General features: G+C 28.6%; 2 protein-coding genes across 2 annotated transcripts; both read left to right on the forward strand.

The window, feature by feature from the left end:
• The first annotated feature begins 6,736 nt into the window (after nucleotides 1-6,736).
• LOC108340666 (senescence-specific cysteine protease SAG39) lies at nucleotides 6,737-8,413 on the forward strand. The gene is made up of 2 exons (XM_017578183.2): nucleotides 6,737-7,172; nucleotides 7,515-8,413. The coding sequence occupies exons 1-2, from the start codon at nucleotides 6,737-6,739 to the stop codon at nucleotides 8,105-8,107; spliced, it is 1,029 nt and encodes a 342-aa protein (XP_017433672.1). The 3' UTR covers nucleotides 8,108-8,413.
• Nucleotides 8,414-10,046: 1,633 nt separating this feature from the next.
• Nucleotides 10,047-14,934, forward strand: LOC108340667 (exosome complex component RRP41-like). Its single transcript, XM_017578184.2, has 7 exons — nucleotides 10,047-10,238; nucleotides 11,667-11,745; nucleotides 11,862-11,964; nucleotides 12,054-12,174; nucleotides 13,639-13,727; nucleotides 14,216-14,365; nucleotides 14,500-14,934. The coding sequence occupies exons 1-7, from the start codon at nucleotides 10,106-10,108 to the stop codon at nucleotides 14,587-14,589; spliced, it is 765 nt and encodes a 254-aa protein (XP_017433673.1). The 5' UTR covers nucleotides 10,047-10,105; the 3' UTR covers nucleotides 14,590-14,934.
• The last annotated feature ends 2,985 nt before the right edge of the window (nucleotides 14,935-17,919 follow it).

The following is a 17,919-nucleotide window of genomic DNA, read 5'->3' on the forward strand; positions in this document are numbered from 1 at the left end:
AACTAAATAGAGTTAACTTTTAAGGTTTTGGTAAGAATTTTTGAAACCTTGTTATGAATTATATAATTTGAAAACATTGTATTTTGTTATATTATTGTAAATCAAATTAAGTATTTTGTAATTCATTTTCGAATTGATAAATCCACGGTGTATTTTCTTAATAAGTAATATTGAAATGTATTTTCAGAGTGTTTAATCTAAAATAAATGTTTAGATCGTTCAATTCAGAAAACATATCTATATTACTCAATCTAAAACATATCCAAACTGAACAATTCAAAATGCATTGTCAAACTTAATAATCCATGATTCATTTTGTTGATATTCATGTTCATAATTTCTTTTGTGCAAATTATTATGGTTTGGACATGGCATTACGATTCTCAACTTATTGAAAAATAAAGACCTACTATTTTAGTACGTATGAGAGAGCCAGGAAGATCCAATTGTGTCTGACAAAAATTTAGAAAATGCTCATGATATCATGTTGCTTGCAATTTGACACAAAAATATAATTAGTATAATATTACATTTAGACATTATATGTAGCATCTTGGGAGTTAAACCTATGTTTCATGGTTAATTTATTTTTCATTTTTAGAAACTAGTTTTTCACCAATTTTGAAAGGACAATTACATTTTCTCATTTTAGTTACATTTGAGTTGTAAATGTTATTCGCAGTGTTTGAGTTTGATACCTGTTTTATAACTTAATAGCACATATATCTTCCTTTCTAGAATCTTTTGTTGTATTTGAATTCCATATGAATATGAAAATCCAATCTCAAATGCAACTCAAACCCATTCAAGAAAGTCTTTTCACGTACGTACCAAACACACACAATAATAATACATCACATTTTGAGAAACAATTACATTCTTGAACAGTTCAAAAAGGGTAAAAAGCAACTTAAAGATCACATAACATGTACTACACCTTTCCAGATTGGATAATATAGATGGGTCATTTTGGTAGTCATAAATTTCCTTTCGGAATTGTAAATTATTATGTTACATTTCATTCCACACCAATTCTTTGATAAAAATAAAAAAAAGATTTTTTTGTGGTTTTGTTATTCTTATATCTAATTGAGCTGTGAATTGTGAGAATTGTCAAGTATTGCATAAGTCTCTTGGGAGATTACGATATTTATCACTTAGCTACAACTGGTGCACTTGTTGTTGGTTTTACATCCAACAAAGACATTTTTTCTTACTCTTCTAAGAGATCAAGTTACCACTAATGGAAATACAATATTTGAAAGTAGATCTTTTATCAAAAGGAGATCATTCTCAATCAGTATCTTAATAACAAACAATTTTTGTATAGTTATTGGAACCATATCACAAACTTTTTTCAAGATATCCTTTAATGTACTTTAATATACATATGACTACATTCAAATAATCTTTACATGGAGAATTGAGAAATTGATTCATTACATTGACTGTAAAGGAAATGTTAATACGAGTAGATGTAAGGTAATTTAATTTCTCAATCAGTCTTCTATATTGCTTAGGATTTGAAATAAGTTTCCCTAATTTAGTAGGAGTTTAGTATTAGAATTCATGGGTGTGTCAACTGATTTTAAATTCATCAATCAAATTCTCTTCAAAATATCCAATACATACTTTCTTTCATATAACAATATCATCTTTAAATTATGATATCTTAATACTAAAAAAATATCTAAATTTGTTAAGATCTTTAGTCAAAATCGTAACAAAAGTATTGTTTCATTTGAAAAGATATCACGGTAGTTATAAAAATAATGTCATCAACGTCCTATCAAATAAACACATCCAACACTTTAATATATTATCTCCGAAAACACACACAAAATCATTTCCCCAATTTGCCCTTGTGTACCATGCCATCCCTCATTTGAATTTCAATCCGTGATTTGAATCTTAACTTTATGTCTGGCACATTTTTATGGGTTACACCAGGGCATCTAAACCCCTTAAAATTAAGGGGCACCGTAAGTAACACAAAATTGTTTTGCCTTTCCTACTGATGAGCATTTCCTTCAATGCACCACTGACAGTTGATTAAGAGGTAAAATAAAGATTGAATTTTGAATCTTTGCTTTTTTTTTTGTGTTTATTTAAAATGTGAAATAGAAGATAGTAGCTGCTACTCAAATGGTATGATTTGTATAGTTTTTGTGAGATGAATGAATAAATAGTGTATTATGCAGAAAGCGTGTTGAATAATGTGATAATGAGTGTGCATGTGAATGATTTATGATGAAAACAATATTTGTTGATTGTTGAGTGTTAGTTAGAAGTTATAAACGTAGAAGTAACCATATTTTCAAGAAACTCTGACTCTTGCTAATATTAGTATCTTAGACGGATCTTTATTTTCAATCCATCACACAATCGTATCAAACATATACAATTAGATTCCTTTCTTCTTATATTTTCAATCCAATAATTTTGTATGATCAATATTAAAAATATATTTAGTTATACAAATACTTTCTAAGTATATTTAATTATATAAATATGTTTTAACATTTTTAATTGATTAATTAATATTTAGGATTTAGAGATTAATTAATGTCTTTAATTAATAAATTAAAATAATTATCTTATTTATATGTTAAATTATTCTTTTATAAATAATAATTAAAATTTATTTTATAGGTATTAATAATTTAAATTATAATAACATTACATATTTACGTCTTTAAATAATATTAGTGTTGTCAAAATGGGTTGTAACTCGCGAGTCAGCCCAACTCACTACGGGTTTGAGCCGGGTTGAGTTTAAAAAAAATGTAATTTTTTTATGCGGGCTAGTTTTCAACCCAGTGTTGAACCTGTGGTTAGCAAGGTTGGCTCACCAACCCACCTAATTTAATTTAATTATTTATTATTTTGTGTTTCAATATTATTAATTAGTATTTTTTTTATTATATTGTAGATGGTGACAAAGAAGAAAATGTTTCAAGAGAAACAAATATTATAGATTTATTTATTCAAGACTCTAATATTATAAATAGACAAGTGATACAAAAATTATCAATATTAAAAATTTATTTGTTTGCTTTTTGTACATGTTTTTGGATTACGCTTGGATTGTATGGTATTTGTCTTTGTAGTTTAATATCATTTTTTAGTGTGGCGTTTATTTAGATTTGGATTAAAACAAATTGTAACTTTTTTATTTTAAAAATAACTTATAAGTAAATGAGCCAGTAAACCAACACATTTAACTCGTAAGTTAAGACGAGATCAAATTTGTTCAACTTGTTAATAACTGAGTCGGGTTGGGTTAGCTCATTAAATGATCAACCCGTGGATCGAGCTGAGTTACCCGTTTTGACAATATAATATATAAATGTTTGTATTTTAATTTTTAATTTAAGAAAACAAGCCAATCTTATCTTCAGTGTACTAGTTTGATGAGTTAAAGAGAATGGACCAAATGATGGATTGAAAACTTTAATCCAATCACTAAATTTTTTGTAAATTAGCAAGCAAATATGTGGATTAAGAAGCATATAAATTTGAAATTGCTCACTTCTTTTGTACTCATGCTGATAATTTGGATAAGACCACTTTATACGAGTCTTATATATATATATATATATATATATATATATATATATATATATATATATATATATATATATATATATATATATATATATATATATATATATATATAATCTAAACTCTATATTGGAAAAATGATAATAATATTACAAAAAATTATTGATGTTAAATTAGTATGGTTTTACAAAATAAAGTTTGGGAAAATTATTTATGGATTCTTTTATTTTATCTGCACCTATAACATATTTATTTTTTCTTTTATCACATTACACAACCTATAAACATATTATTTTTGTTTCTCTTTAAATATATATAGGTATTAATGCACCTTTTTGTGTCGATAAATTATTACTCTAAAAGTCTATGTTGGTTTGATGGTAGAGACCACAATTTATAAACCCGAGGAATCTTGTTTAAAGTAAGCAACATCTCTATAAATGTCAAACTTTCTCTTATAGTATTCAATGCAGATGATATATGTGTTCACATTGTTACTTACATATATACTACATCCTACGAAATTAGCAAATAAAAAAAAAATTGCAACTCAAAAAATCAAAACAAAATGTAAAAAGTATATATATATATTTGAAAAGAATATGACATAAACTTCTACTTTTTCGACCTTTCTTTTACGTGTAATAAAATTACAAAAGTTTTAAAAGAATTTCAAGTTTACAAAAGTCATGTCAAGACTTAAAAACAAAAATTGAAACAATTTCACTACGGATTTAATTGAAATCGTGTCATATTTGTAATGAAATGGTATTATGAATTTTAGTTTTGTAATGAAATAAATTGAAGGCATATGACGATAATAATAAAATAACATGCAGTTGACAACTTCATACTTTTATAATAAAATAAACTAAAATTATTATAAAATTAAAGTTATCACAATATTACAAACTTCAGTTCATATTATTACATAATTGAAGTCATAAAACTAAATTGTCTCAATATATGAAAATATTACTTAAATATTTTTACAAAAATTGTTATGACACTTGGTATGACTTTAATTTATAGTTTAATTATTCGCGATATTATTGTTGGATGAAAATCTCAATTGCAATAATTAAATCTTTAAAAAATTGGGTCGAGTAACATTAACATAAGGTTGACGTGATATGTTGATCTTCGATTTTAGATGGCATGACTTGTGTTATTTACTAATAGGAAAGTTTGATGTGAAATTATATTTTTTTAAAATTAAAAAATTAGAAAAAATTCATTACACAGACTTGAAAATCAAGAGAAATTGGAGATTTGGTTTTAGAGTTCAATCAGAGAAATTTGGAAATCAATCAGAGAAATTAAAATTTGGTTTTAGGGTTCAATCACAGAAATTTGGGAATCAATAAGAGAAATTAAAATTTGGTTTTAGGGTTCAATCACAACAGAAATTTGAGAATCAATCATAAAAAAATGAGATTTGGTTTTAAGGTTTTGGATGCACGAGAGTTTAGCAGGTTAAATCGTGATGGTGGCACGATTTGGAATTCTAGAGTTTCTACTAGTCTGCGATATTGTTTTCTACAGGTTGACACTGGCTTCGTGAATTGGTCTCGCGACTTAAGCGCGATTCATCTTTTTCATGGGACTTTTGTTATTGCAGAGAAAAAAATTTCTCTTACCTCTCACAGAAGAAATTCTTGTGGCATATACTTTACCCTTTATTCAGGTTATGGACCTTTTGTTTTAGTCATACGTTCACTTTCTATGAACTAATATCAACGATTCCATGTAAAATCAACCAAAAAGTGTCTTTCTTTTATATCTTCTTTAAGAAAATAATTTCAGAGGCAATTCTAGCTGTTACAATTTTGCCGTATGTGTTAATTCCTTATTATGATTTCAGATATAACTCGTGCATTATCTTCATCTAAAAAAGAAAAGAAAAAGATTATCTTGTCTGAACCAGCATCAGAAGTTGAGCCGAAGATAGAAGCATCATTGAGAACAATTTCTGAAATTAATTCTCAATTTGTATGAACCCTAAAATCAAACTTCCTTTTTCGCAATCCTTAATTCGAACAAAGTATTCAGTTTAATGTTTAATTCATTTTTACCAATTTCTTTTATTAAAAAAAAAACCTCATCAGAATCACATACATTAAATAAGAAACTCCACGTCATTTAAAAACGAGGATCATCATGTCATGTTAACCTTACATTAACGCCATTGGACTTAATCTAACGGCAGGAATGTAATTGTTACAATTTTCAGAAAATAAGAATTAAGATGCGAAAAAAGAAAGACCAATTTGAGATTTTCACCTTAAATAGAGATCTCGGGAATGATGAAACCTTAATTTATTTACAATAAAATCGTTTTAATGACACAAATTCTTTGTTTTGAAATCGTGTGTTGGCATGAATTGTTTAAACTCAAATTTCTTTTAAAACTTACACTATTATTATAATTCTATAATGAAATAATTTAGAGAGTGGTAAAAACTCTCTACTTTTCTATGGTATAAACTAAAATTGATCTTGCTGTGATATTTTTTTTTCTTTGACCACATTCTTTAAATTGGGTAGATTATTTATAGACAACAATATCAACATAATATTACTGTACCCTTTGTTATTAACTTTTAATATAATAATAGTATCAAAGTTTTAGTGAAGTAAGGATGACACTTTTAAAAGTTACTCAAAATGGTACAGTATAAAGTTTTAATTTAATGTTATTAATTTGTGATCACGATGATAAGGTTAAGATTTGTTAAAAAGAGAACAATAGATAGAAGTGTATTTACATGACTAAAATAATAAAATTAGTAAATGATATTTCAACTCGAATCTGATCCTTTATATATCATATATAATATACAATGGATTTGTTTAAATAGCTCTTGACATGACTTCTATTAGAATTCCACCCAAATACGTCTCAGCAATTTGTACCAATATACACTTCCAAAATATTTTCCTTTCTTGAACAATTATTGATTCTGATATATAATTACGTATGAAGTTGAAACTTTAATATCAATGATTCATGTTTATGGGTCGTAGTCAGAAAATTTTCTGAGGCACATCTAAGTGCATGTCTTGTTAAGAACACATATCAGTTTCCAAAAATATGTCTGTATAAATATGCATATCTCACAACTTAAGTTTCTCACAAAAGCAGTGAAGTTTTTCATAATCATTCACTGCCATGGCCTTCAAAACACTGTTCCATAGCACTTTGGTTTTGCTGTTTTTTGCTTTTGCATTTTGTGTTTTGGAGGCCAATGCTCGCACTCTCCAAGATGCCTCAATGCGTGAAATGCACGAACAGTGGATGATTACACATGGAAAACTTTACTTGGACTCTTACGAGAAAGAGCAGAAATACCAAGTATTCAAGGAAAACGTGCAACGCATTGAGTCATTTAACAATGCTGGAAACAAGCCTTACAAGCTTGGCATAAACCAATTTGCTGATCTCACAAATGAGGAATTCAAAGCCAGAAATAGATTCAAGGGTCATATGTGTTCTAAGATAACAAGAACACCCTCTTTTAAGTATGAACATGTGACAGCAGTGCCAACTTCATTGGATTGGAGACAGAAAGGAGCTGTTACACCCATTAAGAACCAAGGACAATGTGGTATGTACATATATGTCTTCTTGGATCGATGACTATTTGAATTTTAATTATAAGTATCTTATACTTGTTTTAATTTTTTGTTGGAAATTTTACGTGAATTAAAGATAAAATCAATTCATAACATAGTATATAAATATAAATCTTATTTTACAAGTTAAAACAAATTTACATTATATAATTAATAAGTGCAAACATCAAAGTATAAACACATTTTGTAAGGTTTAATTAGATTTAAAAACCATTTCTTAACACTCTTCGACAACTTAAATGAAAACATGTTCATATATTTATCTAAGCAAAACATTTTGTGTGTGTAACTTTTCCTTGTATTTTTGTGTTTAGGATCTTGTTGGGCATTTTCTGCTGTTGCAGCAACAGAAGGAATCACCAAGCTGACCACGGGCAAACTGATCTCTTTATCAGAACAAGAACTTATTGACTGTGACACAAAGGGTGAGGACGAAGGATGTGAAGGAGGTTTAATGGACGATGCCTTCAAATTCATCCTGCAAAACAAAGGACTTACCACAGAAGCTGCATACCCTTATGAGGGAATTGATGGAATCTGTAATGCAAAAGCAGAAAGCAGCCACCCAGCTACCATAAAGGGGTACGAGGATGTGCCTGCCAACAGTGAGAGTGCATTGCTGAAAGCTGTTGCTAATCAACCAGTTTCAGTAGCTATTGATGCCAGTGGATATGAGTTTCAGTTTTATTCAAGTGGTGTGTTCAATGGATCATGTGACACTAACTTGGATCATGGTGTGACTGCTGTGGGATATGGAGTGAGTGATGATGGAACTAAGTATTGGTTGGTGAAGAATTCATGGGGAGTGAAGTGGGGAGAAAAAGGATACATTCGAATGCAAAGGGATGTTCCTTCTAAAGAAGGCTTGTGTGGCATAGCAATGCTAGCTTCTTACCCAACTGCATAATTGTCTACCAAACTTTCTTATGGTTCACAATCTGTATCTAATTAATGTACAAATCATAGGTGTCAATACTCATATTTATAGGTCTGAAAAAATTAGAATATTCAATGTACAAATCATAATGTCAATACTTATATTTCTAGGTATGAAGAAATTAGAATATCGAATGTACAAAAATCATAAGTCTCTCAATACTCATATGTTCTGAGAAATTAGAGAGTCATTTATTCAAACTTTGTAAATAATAAGTGATAGATTATGAGATCACAATGGTAAAGAGAAAAAGTATATCAATGTTATACTTGTTTATATCTGTTTATATAAAAGTAAATTAATTATGTTTTATCTTTGTAAAACTTCCTCGCACATCATTCAAAATTTAATATTTATTTTTCTAATAATACGGAGTAAGGAATTTTTAATAAATTCTTTTGTAAAAATTTTCTTCAAATAAACAATAATAATTTTTATTTATCTTATTCTAGTTAAAACACATGTAGTTATTTTTTTATAATAATTTTTTTATTATTATAAAAATAAAAAATAAACAATTTTTATAATTTTATTATAATTTTTTATTTATTTTGTAAGAAATATTTTTGTTATAAGTAATTATTTTAGTTTTTAAAAGTGGTTAAGTTCAAAATATGATCAAATTTAGAAAAAAATATTTAAATTTTAATAAAATCATGTAAAATATAAAATTGTTAATGTAATTATTTTAATTTTAAAAACTGTTTAAAAGATAGAAAAAAAGATATGTATACCAAAAAGAGATCATCATCTCTGTATAATTATATAGATGTGTATTATTTTTCTTATAATAAAAATAATAAACTTTTTTATTATAATTATAAAAATAAAAATAATTAAGTTTTATGGAAATATTTATTTATTTTGTAATAATTATTTTATTATAGATAGTAATTTTAAATTTAAATAGTGGTTAAAAATAATCAAATAAAAAATATTTAAATTTTAAAAAATATGTAAAGGATAAAATTGTTAATGTGATTATTTTAATTTAAAAATTTGTTATTTAAAAAATAAAATGAAAAAGAAAATATATACACCAAAAGAGACCTCCCATATAATGGTATAAATTTTTGCATTATATTCCTCTATATTATTTCTTATGTTCTTCTTGAATTTTGCTTTAATTTTACATTTATAAAATTAGAGTTCCATGAAATATGAGCTATAGCACTGATGGGAAGGTCGATGTTGACATTTCATTTGTTTCTAGCCAAATATGTTTTGTGGTATAGAACAATTGTTTTTTTTTTTCTTTCAACATTCTCACAACTTTCGATTATGTAATAACAAAAATAAATTTAAATTGTTGAGATTGTTTATATAACACCTTCTTTCCAAAATTATTACTCCGTAGTAATAAATTATTTTTATTTTGAAATTAATTGAGAATTTTTTTTAATCAATAACAATTAATAATGAAGATTGGATTTTATAACTGTTTTTTTTTTGCATGTATATCTTTTATCCTTTTTATTTTTATATTGTAGGTTCTGTTATCTAATTAAATTGTTTATAAAAATTGAAAATATTTTATTGTATAGTTAAGAAAAACACATGCACATGTGTGTTATTTTTTTATAATAATAAAAAGTAATAAAATTATTATTATTATTATTGAAAATAAAATATGTACACAAAAAATAGAATTATCTTTATTTTTATAATATAGATTATAATAATGATTTTGTAAATATACATATGTATTTTCACTTATGTAAAGAATATAATTTAAAAAATCATTTTTATAGTTTTACTATAATGTAAGGAACAAGAAGTAATTATGGGGTGAGAAAGCAAAGACCTTTCTTCAAATTGATGGGCTTGAAAGTGAGAGGCCCAGTCCAAGAAACAACAGTTCCTTAATGTGATTTTTGAACGAAGTCTTCCATGTACCCTATATAAATACCATCAAAAAATGAAAGTAACAAGAGGTGAAGAAAGGTACAGTGTTTGCCGTGGTTGAAAATGGCCGGCAAAGGTGGAGCTGCTCCGGCGACATACTCGCCATCTCTGACAGCCGATAAAAAGAAACCACCGTTTTTCAAGGAAGATTGGGTTCGGCCCGATGGCCGAGGTTTCCACCAGTGCAGACCTGCATGTAAGTTCTATTTGCTTTCAAATACAACTTTGCTGTCTCTTTTGTCCCCATGCAATGACGATCTCAGTATGCTTCTCCATTATCTATTATTATGTATTTTGTTATCAATGGACGTTACTTTTTGTTTTCTTCTGCCAACTAATAAGGTTTTCATATACGGAGTGTTTATAGCGATTTCTGACGCCGAACTGTTTGAATAAATGCGGTTTAGGGATTAAAATGGGCGCTTTTTGGAGAACCGTGAACATAGTAAATTTTTTTAATAGGTTTACCTAATTCTTTTCAAATTGACAATCAATGCTCCACAATGACATGATTTGAAATGTAGAGAACCAAGAGTGTTCCTGCATGCATGTTTCATTTGTTGAATCTAGAGTAAGATTATGTATTCATGCAGTCACTTGCACATGGCAAAGATTACCTTGGGTTTTGTGCTGGAAATAAAGTTTCTATACTTGATGAATTTGTTAATCAGCACTCATTTCTACTAAGAACAGATGTATTTGGTTGTAGTTGTCCTGTGGTACCAGCTAATTTTTCTGGACAATTGCCACCTTGAACTTCATGTCCCGATGGGACCTTTTGGTCCTCAAGATCTTCAACCTCTTATCTGATGTCAAAAGAGGGCATGCACCACAAGTTTTAGGGTCTTTGCTCTAAAAATAGTATGGATCCAAACTGGAAAGTGTCATCTCCTCCTGCTCCAGGTGTGCTGCCTACTCCCCGGGCCTGGGATCGTGGTAATTGATCCAGGGTATTGATAGTGGTGGTTCGTTTCCAAACACCTTGATCCAGTCCAGTCATTAGGATAGTAGTACCTGCTTCTGTCCAACCTGATATTGATAATATATGGCATGGAATTATTGTGAAAGAGGAGCTCCTATTTCTCATGCTATGTGTGCGGCTCTTGGAAAAGGGATGGGGATTGAGATTTAGATTCTTCATGTTGTAGATTGTGCTGTTAGGACTGGATAGATTGCCTAACTCAACCCTCTAAGCTGGCTAAGGTGAGGGATGTGTATTGCTTAATAAGCTCTTATCAAATACTATTTCTAATCAATGCGGGGTTTAGTTTTTTCCAAATACGCACCTTCACATCGTACACTTATTGGTCTTGGTGCATGGATAATATGGCAAACGGGACAACGATGGATGTAGAATATGATACTGCGCTAAAAGAACTTAGTATTGTAAATGAATACATTTTGATTCATCAATAGAGTTTATTTACACAATGAGGTACATCGATGCAAATGAAGTAGAGCAACTCTAACTGTCATTAAAACTGATAACTAATCATCTAACAGAAGACTAATTAACTTCTGATCATTGAAATCAACAGTAAGAAATAATCAACTTATATTTATTGATATGTTGATTAGTTGACCTGGTATTTTAATATGAACATTGATATTTTGCGACTTGCAGTTTTCAGGACTGGTGCTGTGAATGCAGCATCTGGATCTGCATATGCTGAGTTTGGAAATACCAAGGTCATTGTATCTGTGTGAGTGGCTCTTTGTCTTAAAAATGTCAGTTAGCTTGTCGAGGTTTTTTTTTCTGACTTTGTTGTTTGTTATGCTCTCCCTAATGTGGGTATTTTATTTATAATTTTTAATATAGATTTGGGCCAAGAGAGAGCAAGAAGGCAATGATGTACAGTGATATAGGGCGCTTGAATTGCAATGTGAGCTTTACAACGTTTGCAACTCCAGTACGAGGGCAGGTATATAAAGGCTGTGTAACTTTTTCTGTTTTCTCCATCTTCATGGCTATTTGAAGTGACTTCTAATATGTTAAATCTCACGAAGCTAGGGTTCAGACCACAAAGAGTACAGTGCGATGCTTAATAAAGCTCTGGAAGGTGCAATAATACTGGAAAGTTTCCCCAAGACAACTGTGGATGTTTTTGCATTGGTGCTAGAATCTAGCGGCAGTAAGTATTATACTATTTCATATTTATTTTCAATCTAATTTGTAATGGTATTTTTTTATTGTCGTAAATTTACAGACAAAAATTGTGCTGGACATAAATATACTGAAAAAGATTATTGAAGAAAGCTAATGTGTATTTGTATTCTCATATACCTTGCTGTTATTTAATGGTTGCTTTGTGTCAACCTAGTTTTATTCTTATAACTGTGAAGGGGTATTTGGCTTTAACACATTTGTTTTAGTTAACCACTAGGTGTGGTTCAATTGACAATGTATATGAATGAACTTACCTGCAATGCATGGCTTTGGATCTCATGGACAGAATTTGTGATCAAGACCACACCACCAGGTGCTTGACTGGGAATTATTTAACACTATTGGGGGTGGAAAAGCTTGTCAGAGAATGAAAAATGTAGTTTCTTTAAGTTCAGCTATTTCTATAGTTTTTGTGGCAAGAGATGTCAGCTGGAGCTTCTGTTGTCTGAGGCTTTTGTTGCTTATGATGAGATTCCACGTAGCAAATATTAACAATTGAAGTATTCATTGATAAAGGTTTCCAAATGCACAAAGAACAATGTTGTCAATAGCAGATTGCAGAAGGCCAAAAATTGGCCATACTATACCATACATAAGATAGAATGAGTAAGATGGACAATAAACTAGAGGAAGAAAAACATGAAAAAATTGGAAAGAGCAAAAGCGTGAAAATAATGAAAGAGGAAAGAAAACAAAGGAAAAACAATCCAAGTGAAAAAGAAACAGGCAAAGATTGAGAATGAAAAAAAGAGAGGAATACAACAGTTACATGAAGTCTCTGGAGATTGTAGGAGGGAGTGAATAGAGGAGTGACTACTTCCCCCTCCTTACTTTATCAGTCATTCCTTGGCCCTTACGTTAACTGAAGTTGTGACTTGTAAGTAGAACACAAATGTCATTTATGTAAGCCACAATATTTTATAGGTTTTGAGTGGGATAAAAGCCATGCCCTGGAGGAGTTTAATACTTGCAGATTTCAAGTGTAGCGAAAAAGTCTGGTGTCCTAAAAGACTTTGTCATGTGTAAGACTTCGGTTTTTGGTATTTGTGGAGTAAATACCCAGCAACTCTTATCAGATCTAGACCTTTCTTGCGGGTGGCAGCGATGCAGTAGTGGATCAGCTGTTATTTGCAAGGCAATAATGTTGCCTCATTTATGTTATGGCCATAGTGACAACACTGACAAACACAAGGAACGTATGCTTTTGTCGTAATTTAGCAGCTTTTATGAAATAGTCATTTGTAGTAATCTGATTTTGTATGAATTTGTTTCAGATATAGTATTATGCCTTTGGATTTTAGAATTGTAGGAAGTAATGATAAATGATCCTATTTAAAGTTTGGAACAGTCAGAGATGCAATATAATTCTAATATTTTCTCAGAATCATTTAGTTTCTAGCAGGTAATAATATTATTGAACATGTTGCAGGTGATCTCCCAGTTGTCATATCCTGTGCTAGCCTTGCCCTGGCTGATGCTGGAATAATGATGTATGATCTTGTTGCCTCGGTTTCTGTGGTATGAATCTTGTTCACATTTGCACTCAGCCATATTGTCACTAATATGTACTTGTTTTGTAGTGCGGATAATCTTTTTCTCCCATTTAAAACCTTATCTTGAATTTGTTATTATAAAATCGTATAATTTCATATTCTCTTACAATGTCAGACATTGTACCTGCCTGACATTTTGTGCTTTATTAATTTACGTTTTCATGTAAGAGTTTTGTCTTCTGTAGCCTAAAATATGTTTTTAAATATTTTTTTTTTTGTGCATTCCAACTACCTTTCTGTGGATACCAAATCTATGGCATATAATTGTATGCTAGCGAGTGTACAATCTTTCTGGAACCATGTTCATCTTCACAAAACTCATTATGATAAAATGAGATCATCATTATGAAGGTTAATGACATTTAACCAATTAGGACTGCTATAAGTTGTTCCTTCATGATGTGATTATCTTGCTGCTGAGAGTCTAATAATTATTTTTGCTAATTATTGTAGTCAAGTTTTAGTAAGAACCTTGTGATTGATCCTATTTTGGAGGAGGAAAACTGCCAAGATGGTAGCTTAACGATTACATGCATGCCCTCTCGCTATGAAATCACCCAACTCACCGTTACCGGGGAATGGTCTTCCCCGAAGATCAACGAGGTTTGCCTATTTTCATGTTTTTGTAATATATTTATGTAGATGTTTATTTCGAAGTCGTGAATTTATGTCTGGAGGTCTTGATAAACTCTTCCAAATTGGTTAGTCTCAGTGACATTTTGGATTCCCACATGCAGGGAATGCAGCTGTGCTTGGATGCTTGTGCAAAGCTAGCGAAGATTATGAGATCATGCTTGAAAGAAGCTGCTTCTGATTCCAGGGAGTAGAATGGCAGTTCTATATTAATAAAAATCACGATATGTGCTTTTAATTTTTTTTCTTATATTGAGAGATAATTTTGTGTTGGAGATAGTAGAGAGAGGTGCTGTGCATATCCTGAAAATTTTGTGCTCATGAGCTTGTCAAAGGTAAAGTGAAAATTATTGTTATAGCAACAGCTATATGATGGCCACATTGTTTGACGAGTCAATTCAATCTTCCTCTGAATTAGGAAATTCTCAGTTCTTGAACCCTCCAATTTTTCATAACCCTCTCTCGAAAAAGAGAGGAAAAAAAAACTGTATGCATGTCACCAAATATTCATTTCAACTAGTATTGTAATTTTTTCCCTATTTTTTTTATCCTCAGAATGGATTTAGTTACAGTTTTGCTCTTCTGTTCTGTCTCAAACCACCAAATTGCACAGCCTAAAAAGTGAAGACAACAATGGAAGATAAAGAGAATTAAAGTTATTTAAAAAAATATTAATTTTAACTGAATTAATTGCATGAAAACTAAACTAGATTGGAAAAGTATTTTGCAAGGGAAATATTTAATTTGAATTGTACCAAGCTATTTTGTGTACTGATATTAAAAGACGGAATTTTTACTTCATACAAAAATAAGTTTTCAGAGTTGTTAAATCAAAATAATTGAGTACTTGTAATAAGATTAAGGTAAAATTAACTGAAAATGAAAAAACTACGGTATAAATGTTTGATAATATTGAATTAAATGTTAATATTAAGTAATTATACATTTTTAATAATTATAAATGTTTCTTAATTTATTTCAAATTTTCTACAATCTAAAATATTTTATGTAAAATTAAAGTAATATTTGTGTAAAAAAATTCTTTAAAATAGTTATATTTTCTCAATGAAAAGATACTTTATTAAGAGATAAATAGCATTTTGAAAATTAGTTTTCTATATTATTTTTAGGCGATAAAATAGTAAAGTAGAAGTTTTGTTTTGAAATTGAAATTAGCTAACCTAAAAATGAAACTACATAGTCAAACGTAAATGAAATAATTTTATTAAAATTCTATCAGTCAACTTCATTCATAATTTAAATAAGCTGTTCTACCAAAATGTTTTGTTGAATTTTACTTTAATAGGTGTGACCGTTGGTGGGATCAAAATGATTTGGGTCAGTTAACGTGATCCCATCCCAATTTATTTTAAAATTTGTTTTTGTTAAAGATATTTTAGAAAATTATACAAAAATATAATATTTAAATTGTTTTAAATTTTAATAATTAAATGATATGAAATTATTGAATGTGATAAAAACAAGTAATATATTAATATTAATATTAATATTATTTATGCTCGTAATCAAACTTTGAATGTGATAAAGCAATATAAAATGTATTAAGTTGGACAGTATAAAATGATATGTTTTGTGTAAAAACATGTATAGTATGTGTCACAAACTGATCCTCATCAGTGAAAGAAAAGAAAAACAACTCATTCTGAATTCTTAAATACTTGGTTGCTTCTACACCATACACACTCAGCACATGTTCATTTCATATCATTTGGAAGGTACACTCAATTATACTTCTTCATTTAAAGCTTACACAAGGGCTGTTAGGACCCTTTATTTATTTCTTTATTTATTATATATATATATATATATATATATATAATTAACAATAAAAATAATCAGATTAATTTAATCCCAATCATTATTGAATTGGATGGTAATTAGTTTGACACTAATAAGAAGTCATTCTAAAATTTGTAAAGCTAAGTAGTTGATTATTTTTACTATTCACTTATTATCACAGTACCGAGACAAATAGTAACTTTAATATTGAAGTGTTTTCTGTCTATCACACTAATCACACACCAAAGAGTATATAGAGAAAACCAAGACTGAGACTTTAACCTAAGTTTGCAGTTTGAATTTGTATGAAAAAATTATCTCAAGTCCATAAACCGAAATATATATATACAAAATAAAATTATATATATGCTTTTTTGCCATATATAATTTACTTGGTTCTTCTTCTCCATCATTTCCTACTATGATAGAAAATTCCTTACTTGGTTACTAAATTTGATAAAGTCTATGAAAATAGCCATTAATGATGAGTCTGTTGTCCACACCATGTTATTCTTGTTTAGGTGTGATTTATGCAAGCACCACTTTGCTTTATGGTTCTTTTCATAGATAGTATTGCCTGTCCAAAAAAAAATTAGAATATTTAAACAATATAAAGTGTGTCCCTTTCAATGGGCCACTCTGTTTGTGGTTGATGCTATTTCCTTGTCATATCTTATACCAATGTACTAATATACTAATAAGTAACATCAACTATTTTACTTCGTTCAGTATTCATATTAACTTTTAAATTTACTTAATTAACTAACTCAGCTAACCACTTACTTAATTTTGTTAACACAAATCTCAAACTAAACCCACAACCAATCTTTTACTTAAAAACAATTTCACATAGGCTAAACATGAACTTTCAAAATAATATAAAAAATAATAATTCTTATTTTATAGCCTCAAATATATTAAGTTCTTATTATTTACACACCAAAGTGCTCAATAGAAATAAGTGAAGGGTAATTTTTATCCTAAAAGTAGATTACTTTGTTTTATTATTATTTTCAAATTTTCAGATTATATGATTTTTTTATTTATATTAAATTTTTTAAAATAGCTTTAAACTATACTTTTTTCAAATTTTTATTTAGAGTTAAGAAAATTTATCATTTTTCTTAAATTTTTTAAAAGAACTTTAAACTATATTTAAAATACAATGTTATTTAAAGAATGAATTTATGTACGTTCACTTACAAGATAAATATTGCTGAATAGAAGAATTTTAATATGACCATTGACTTTGAAATTAGTGATGATAGACAGGTGGCAAAGGAAAAGCGTTGATAATTTCAAGAAACATCTAAAATATAAATATGTGAGTGTAAACTCGTAATTTCTTCATATACTTATTTAAAATATTAATAACATTGTTTTCATATCAATTTCCCATGACATGATTTGCATAATTTAAATAGTCTAAGAATAAAATAAATATTATTGTACATAAATAGAAGGTTTTCGTTTATAAATAACTAAATAAATATTTTTCAAAAAGGTCTGCACAAAATAAACAAAGATGAATTATAAAGATTAATCTAAGAGAGGAAGAAAATAAAGCTATAACTTAACATTAATTGCAAAGATTTTTTACGCAGAAATAAGGAATATGTATATTACTTTAAAGTAAACTTATTTAATAGAGTATAAAAAATTAAAAAGATGCTTTATAAATAAGATATGCATATTAATTGAAATAAGGGTATAAATATTACAAT

Source organism: Vigna angularis, chromosome 5 (assembly GCF_016808095.1).
Source record: "Vigna angularis cultivar LongXiaoDou No.4 chromosome 5, ASM1680809v1, whole genome shotgun sequence".
In the NCBI taxonomy this organism is placed as follows: domain Eukaryota; kingdom Viridiplantae; phylum Streptophyta; class Magnoliopsida; order Fabales; family Fabaceae; genus Vigna; species Vigna angularis.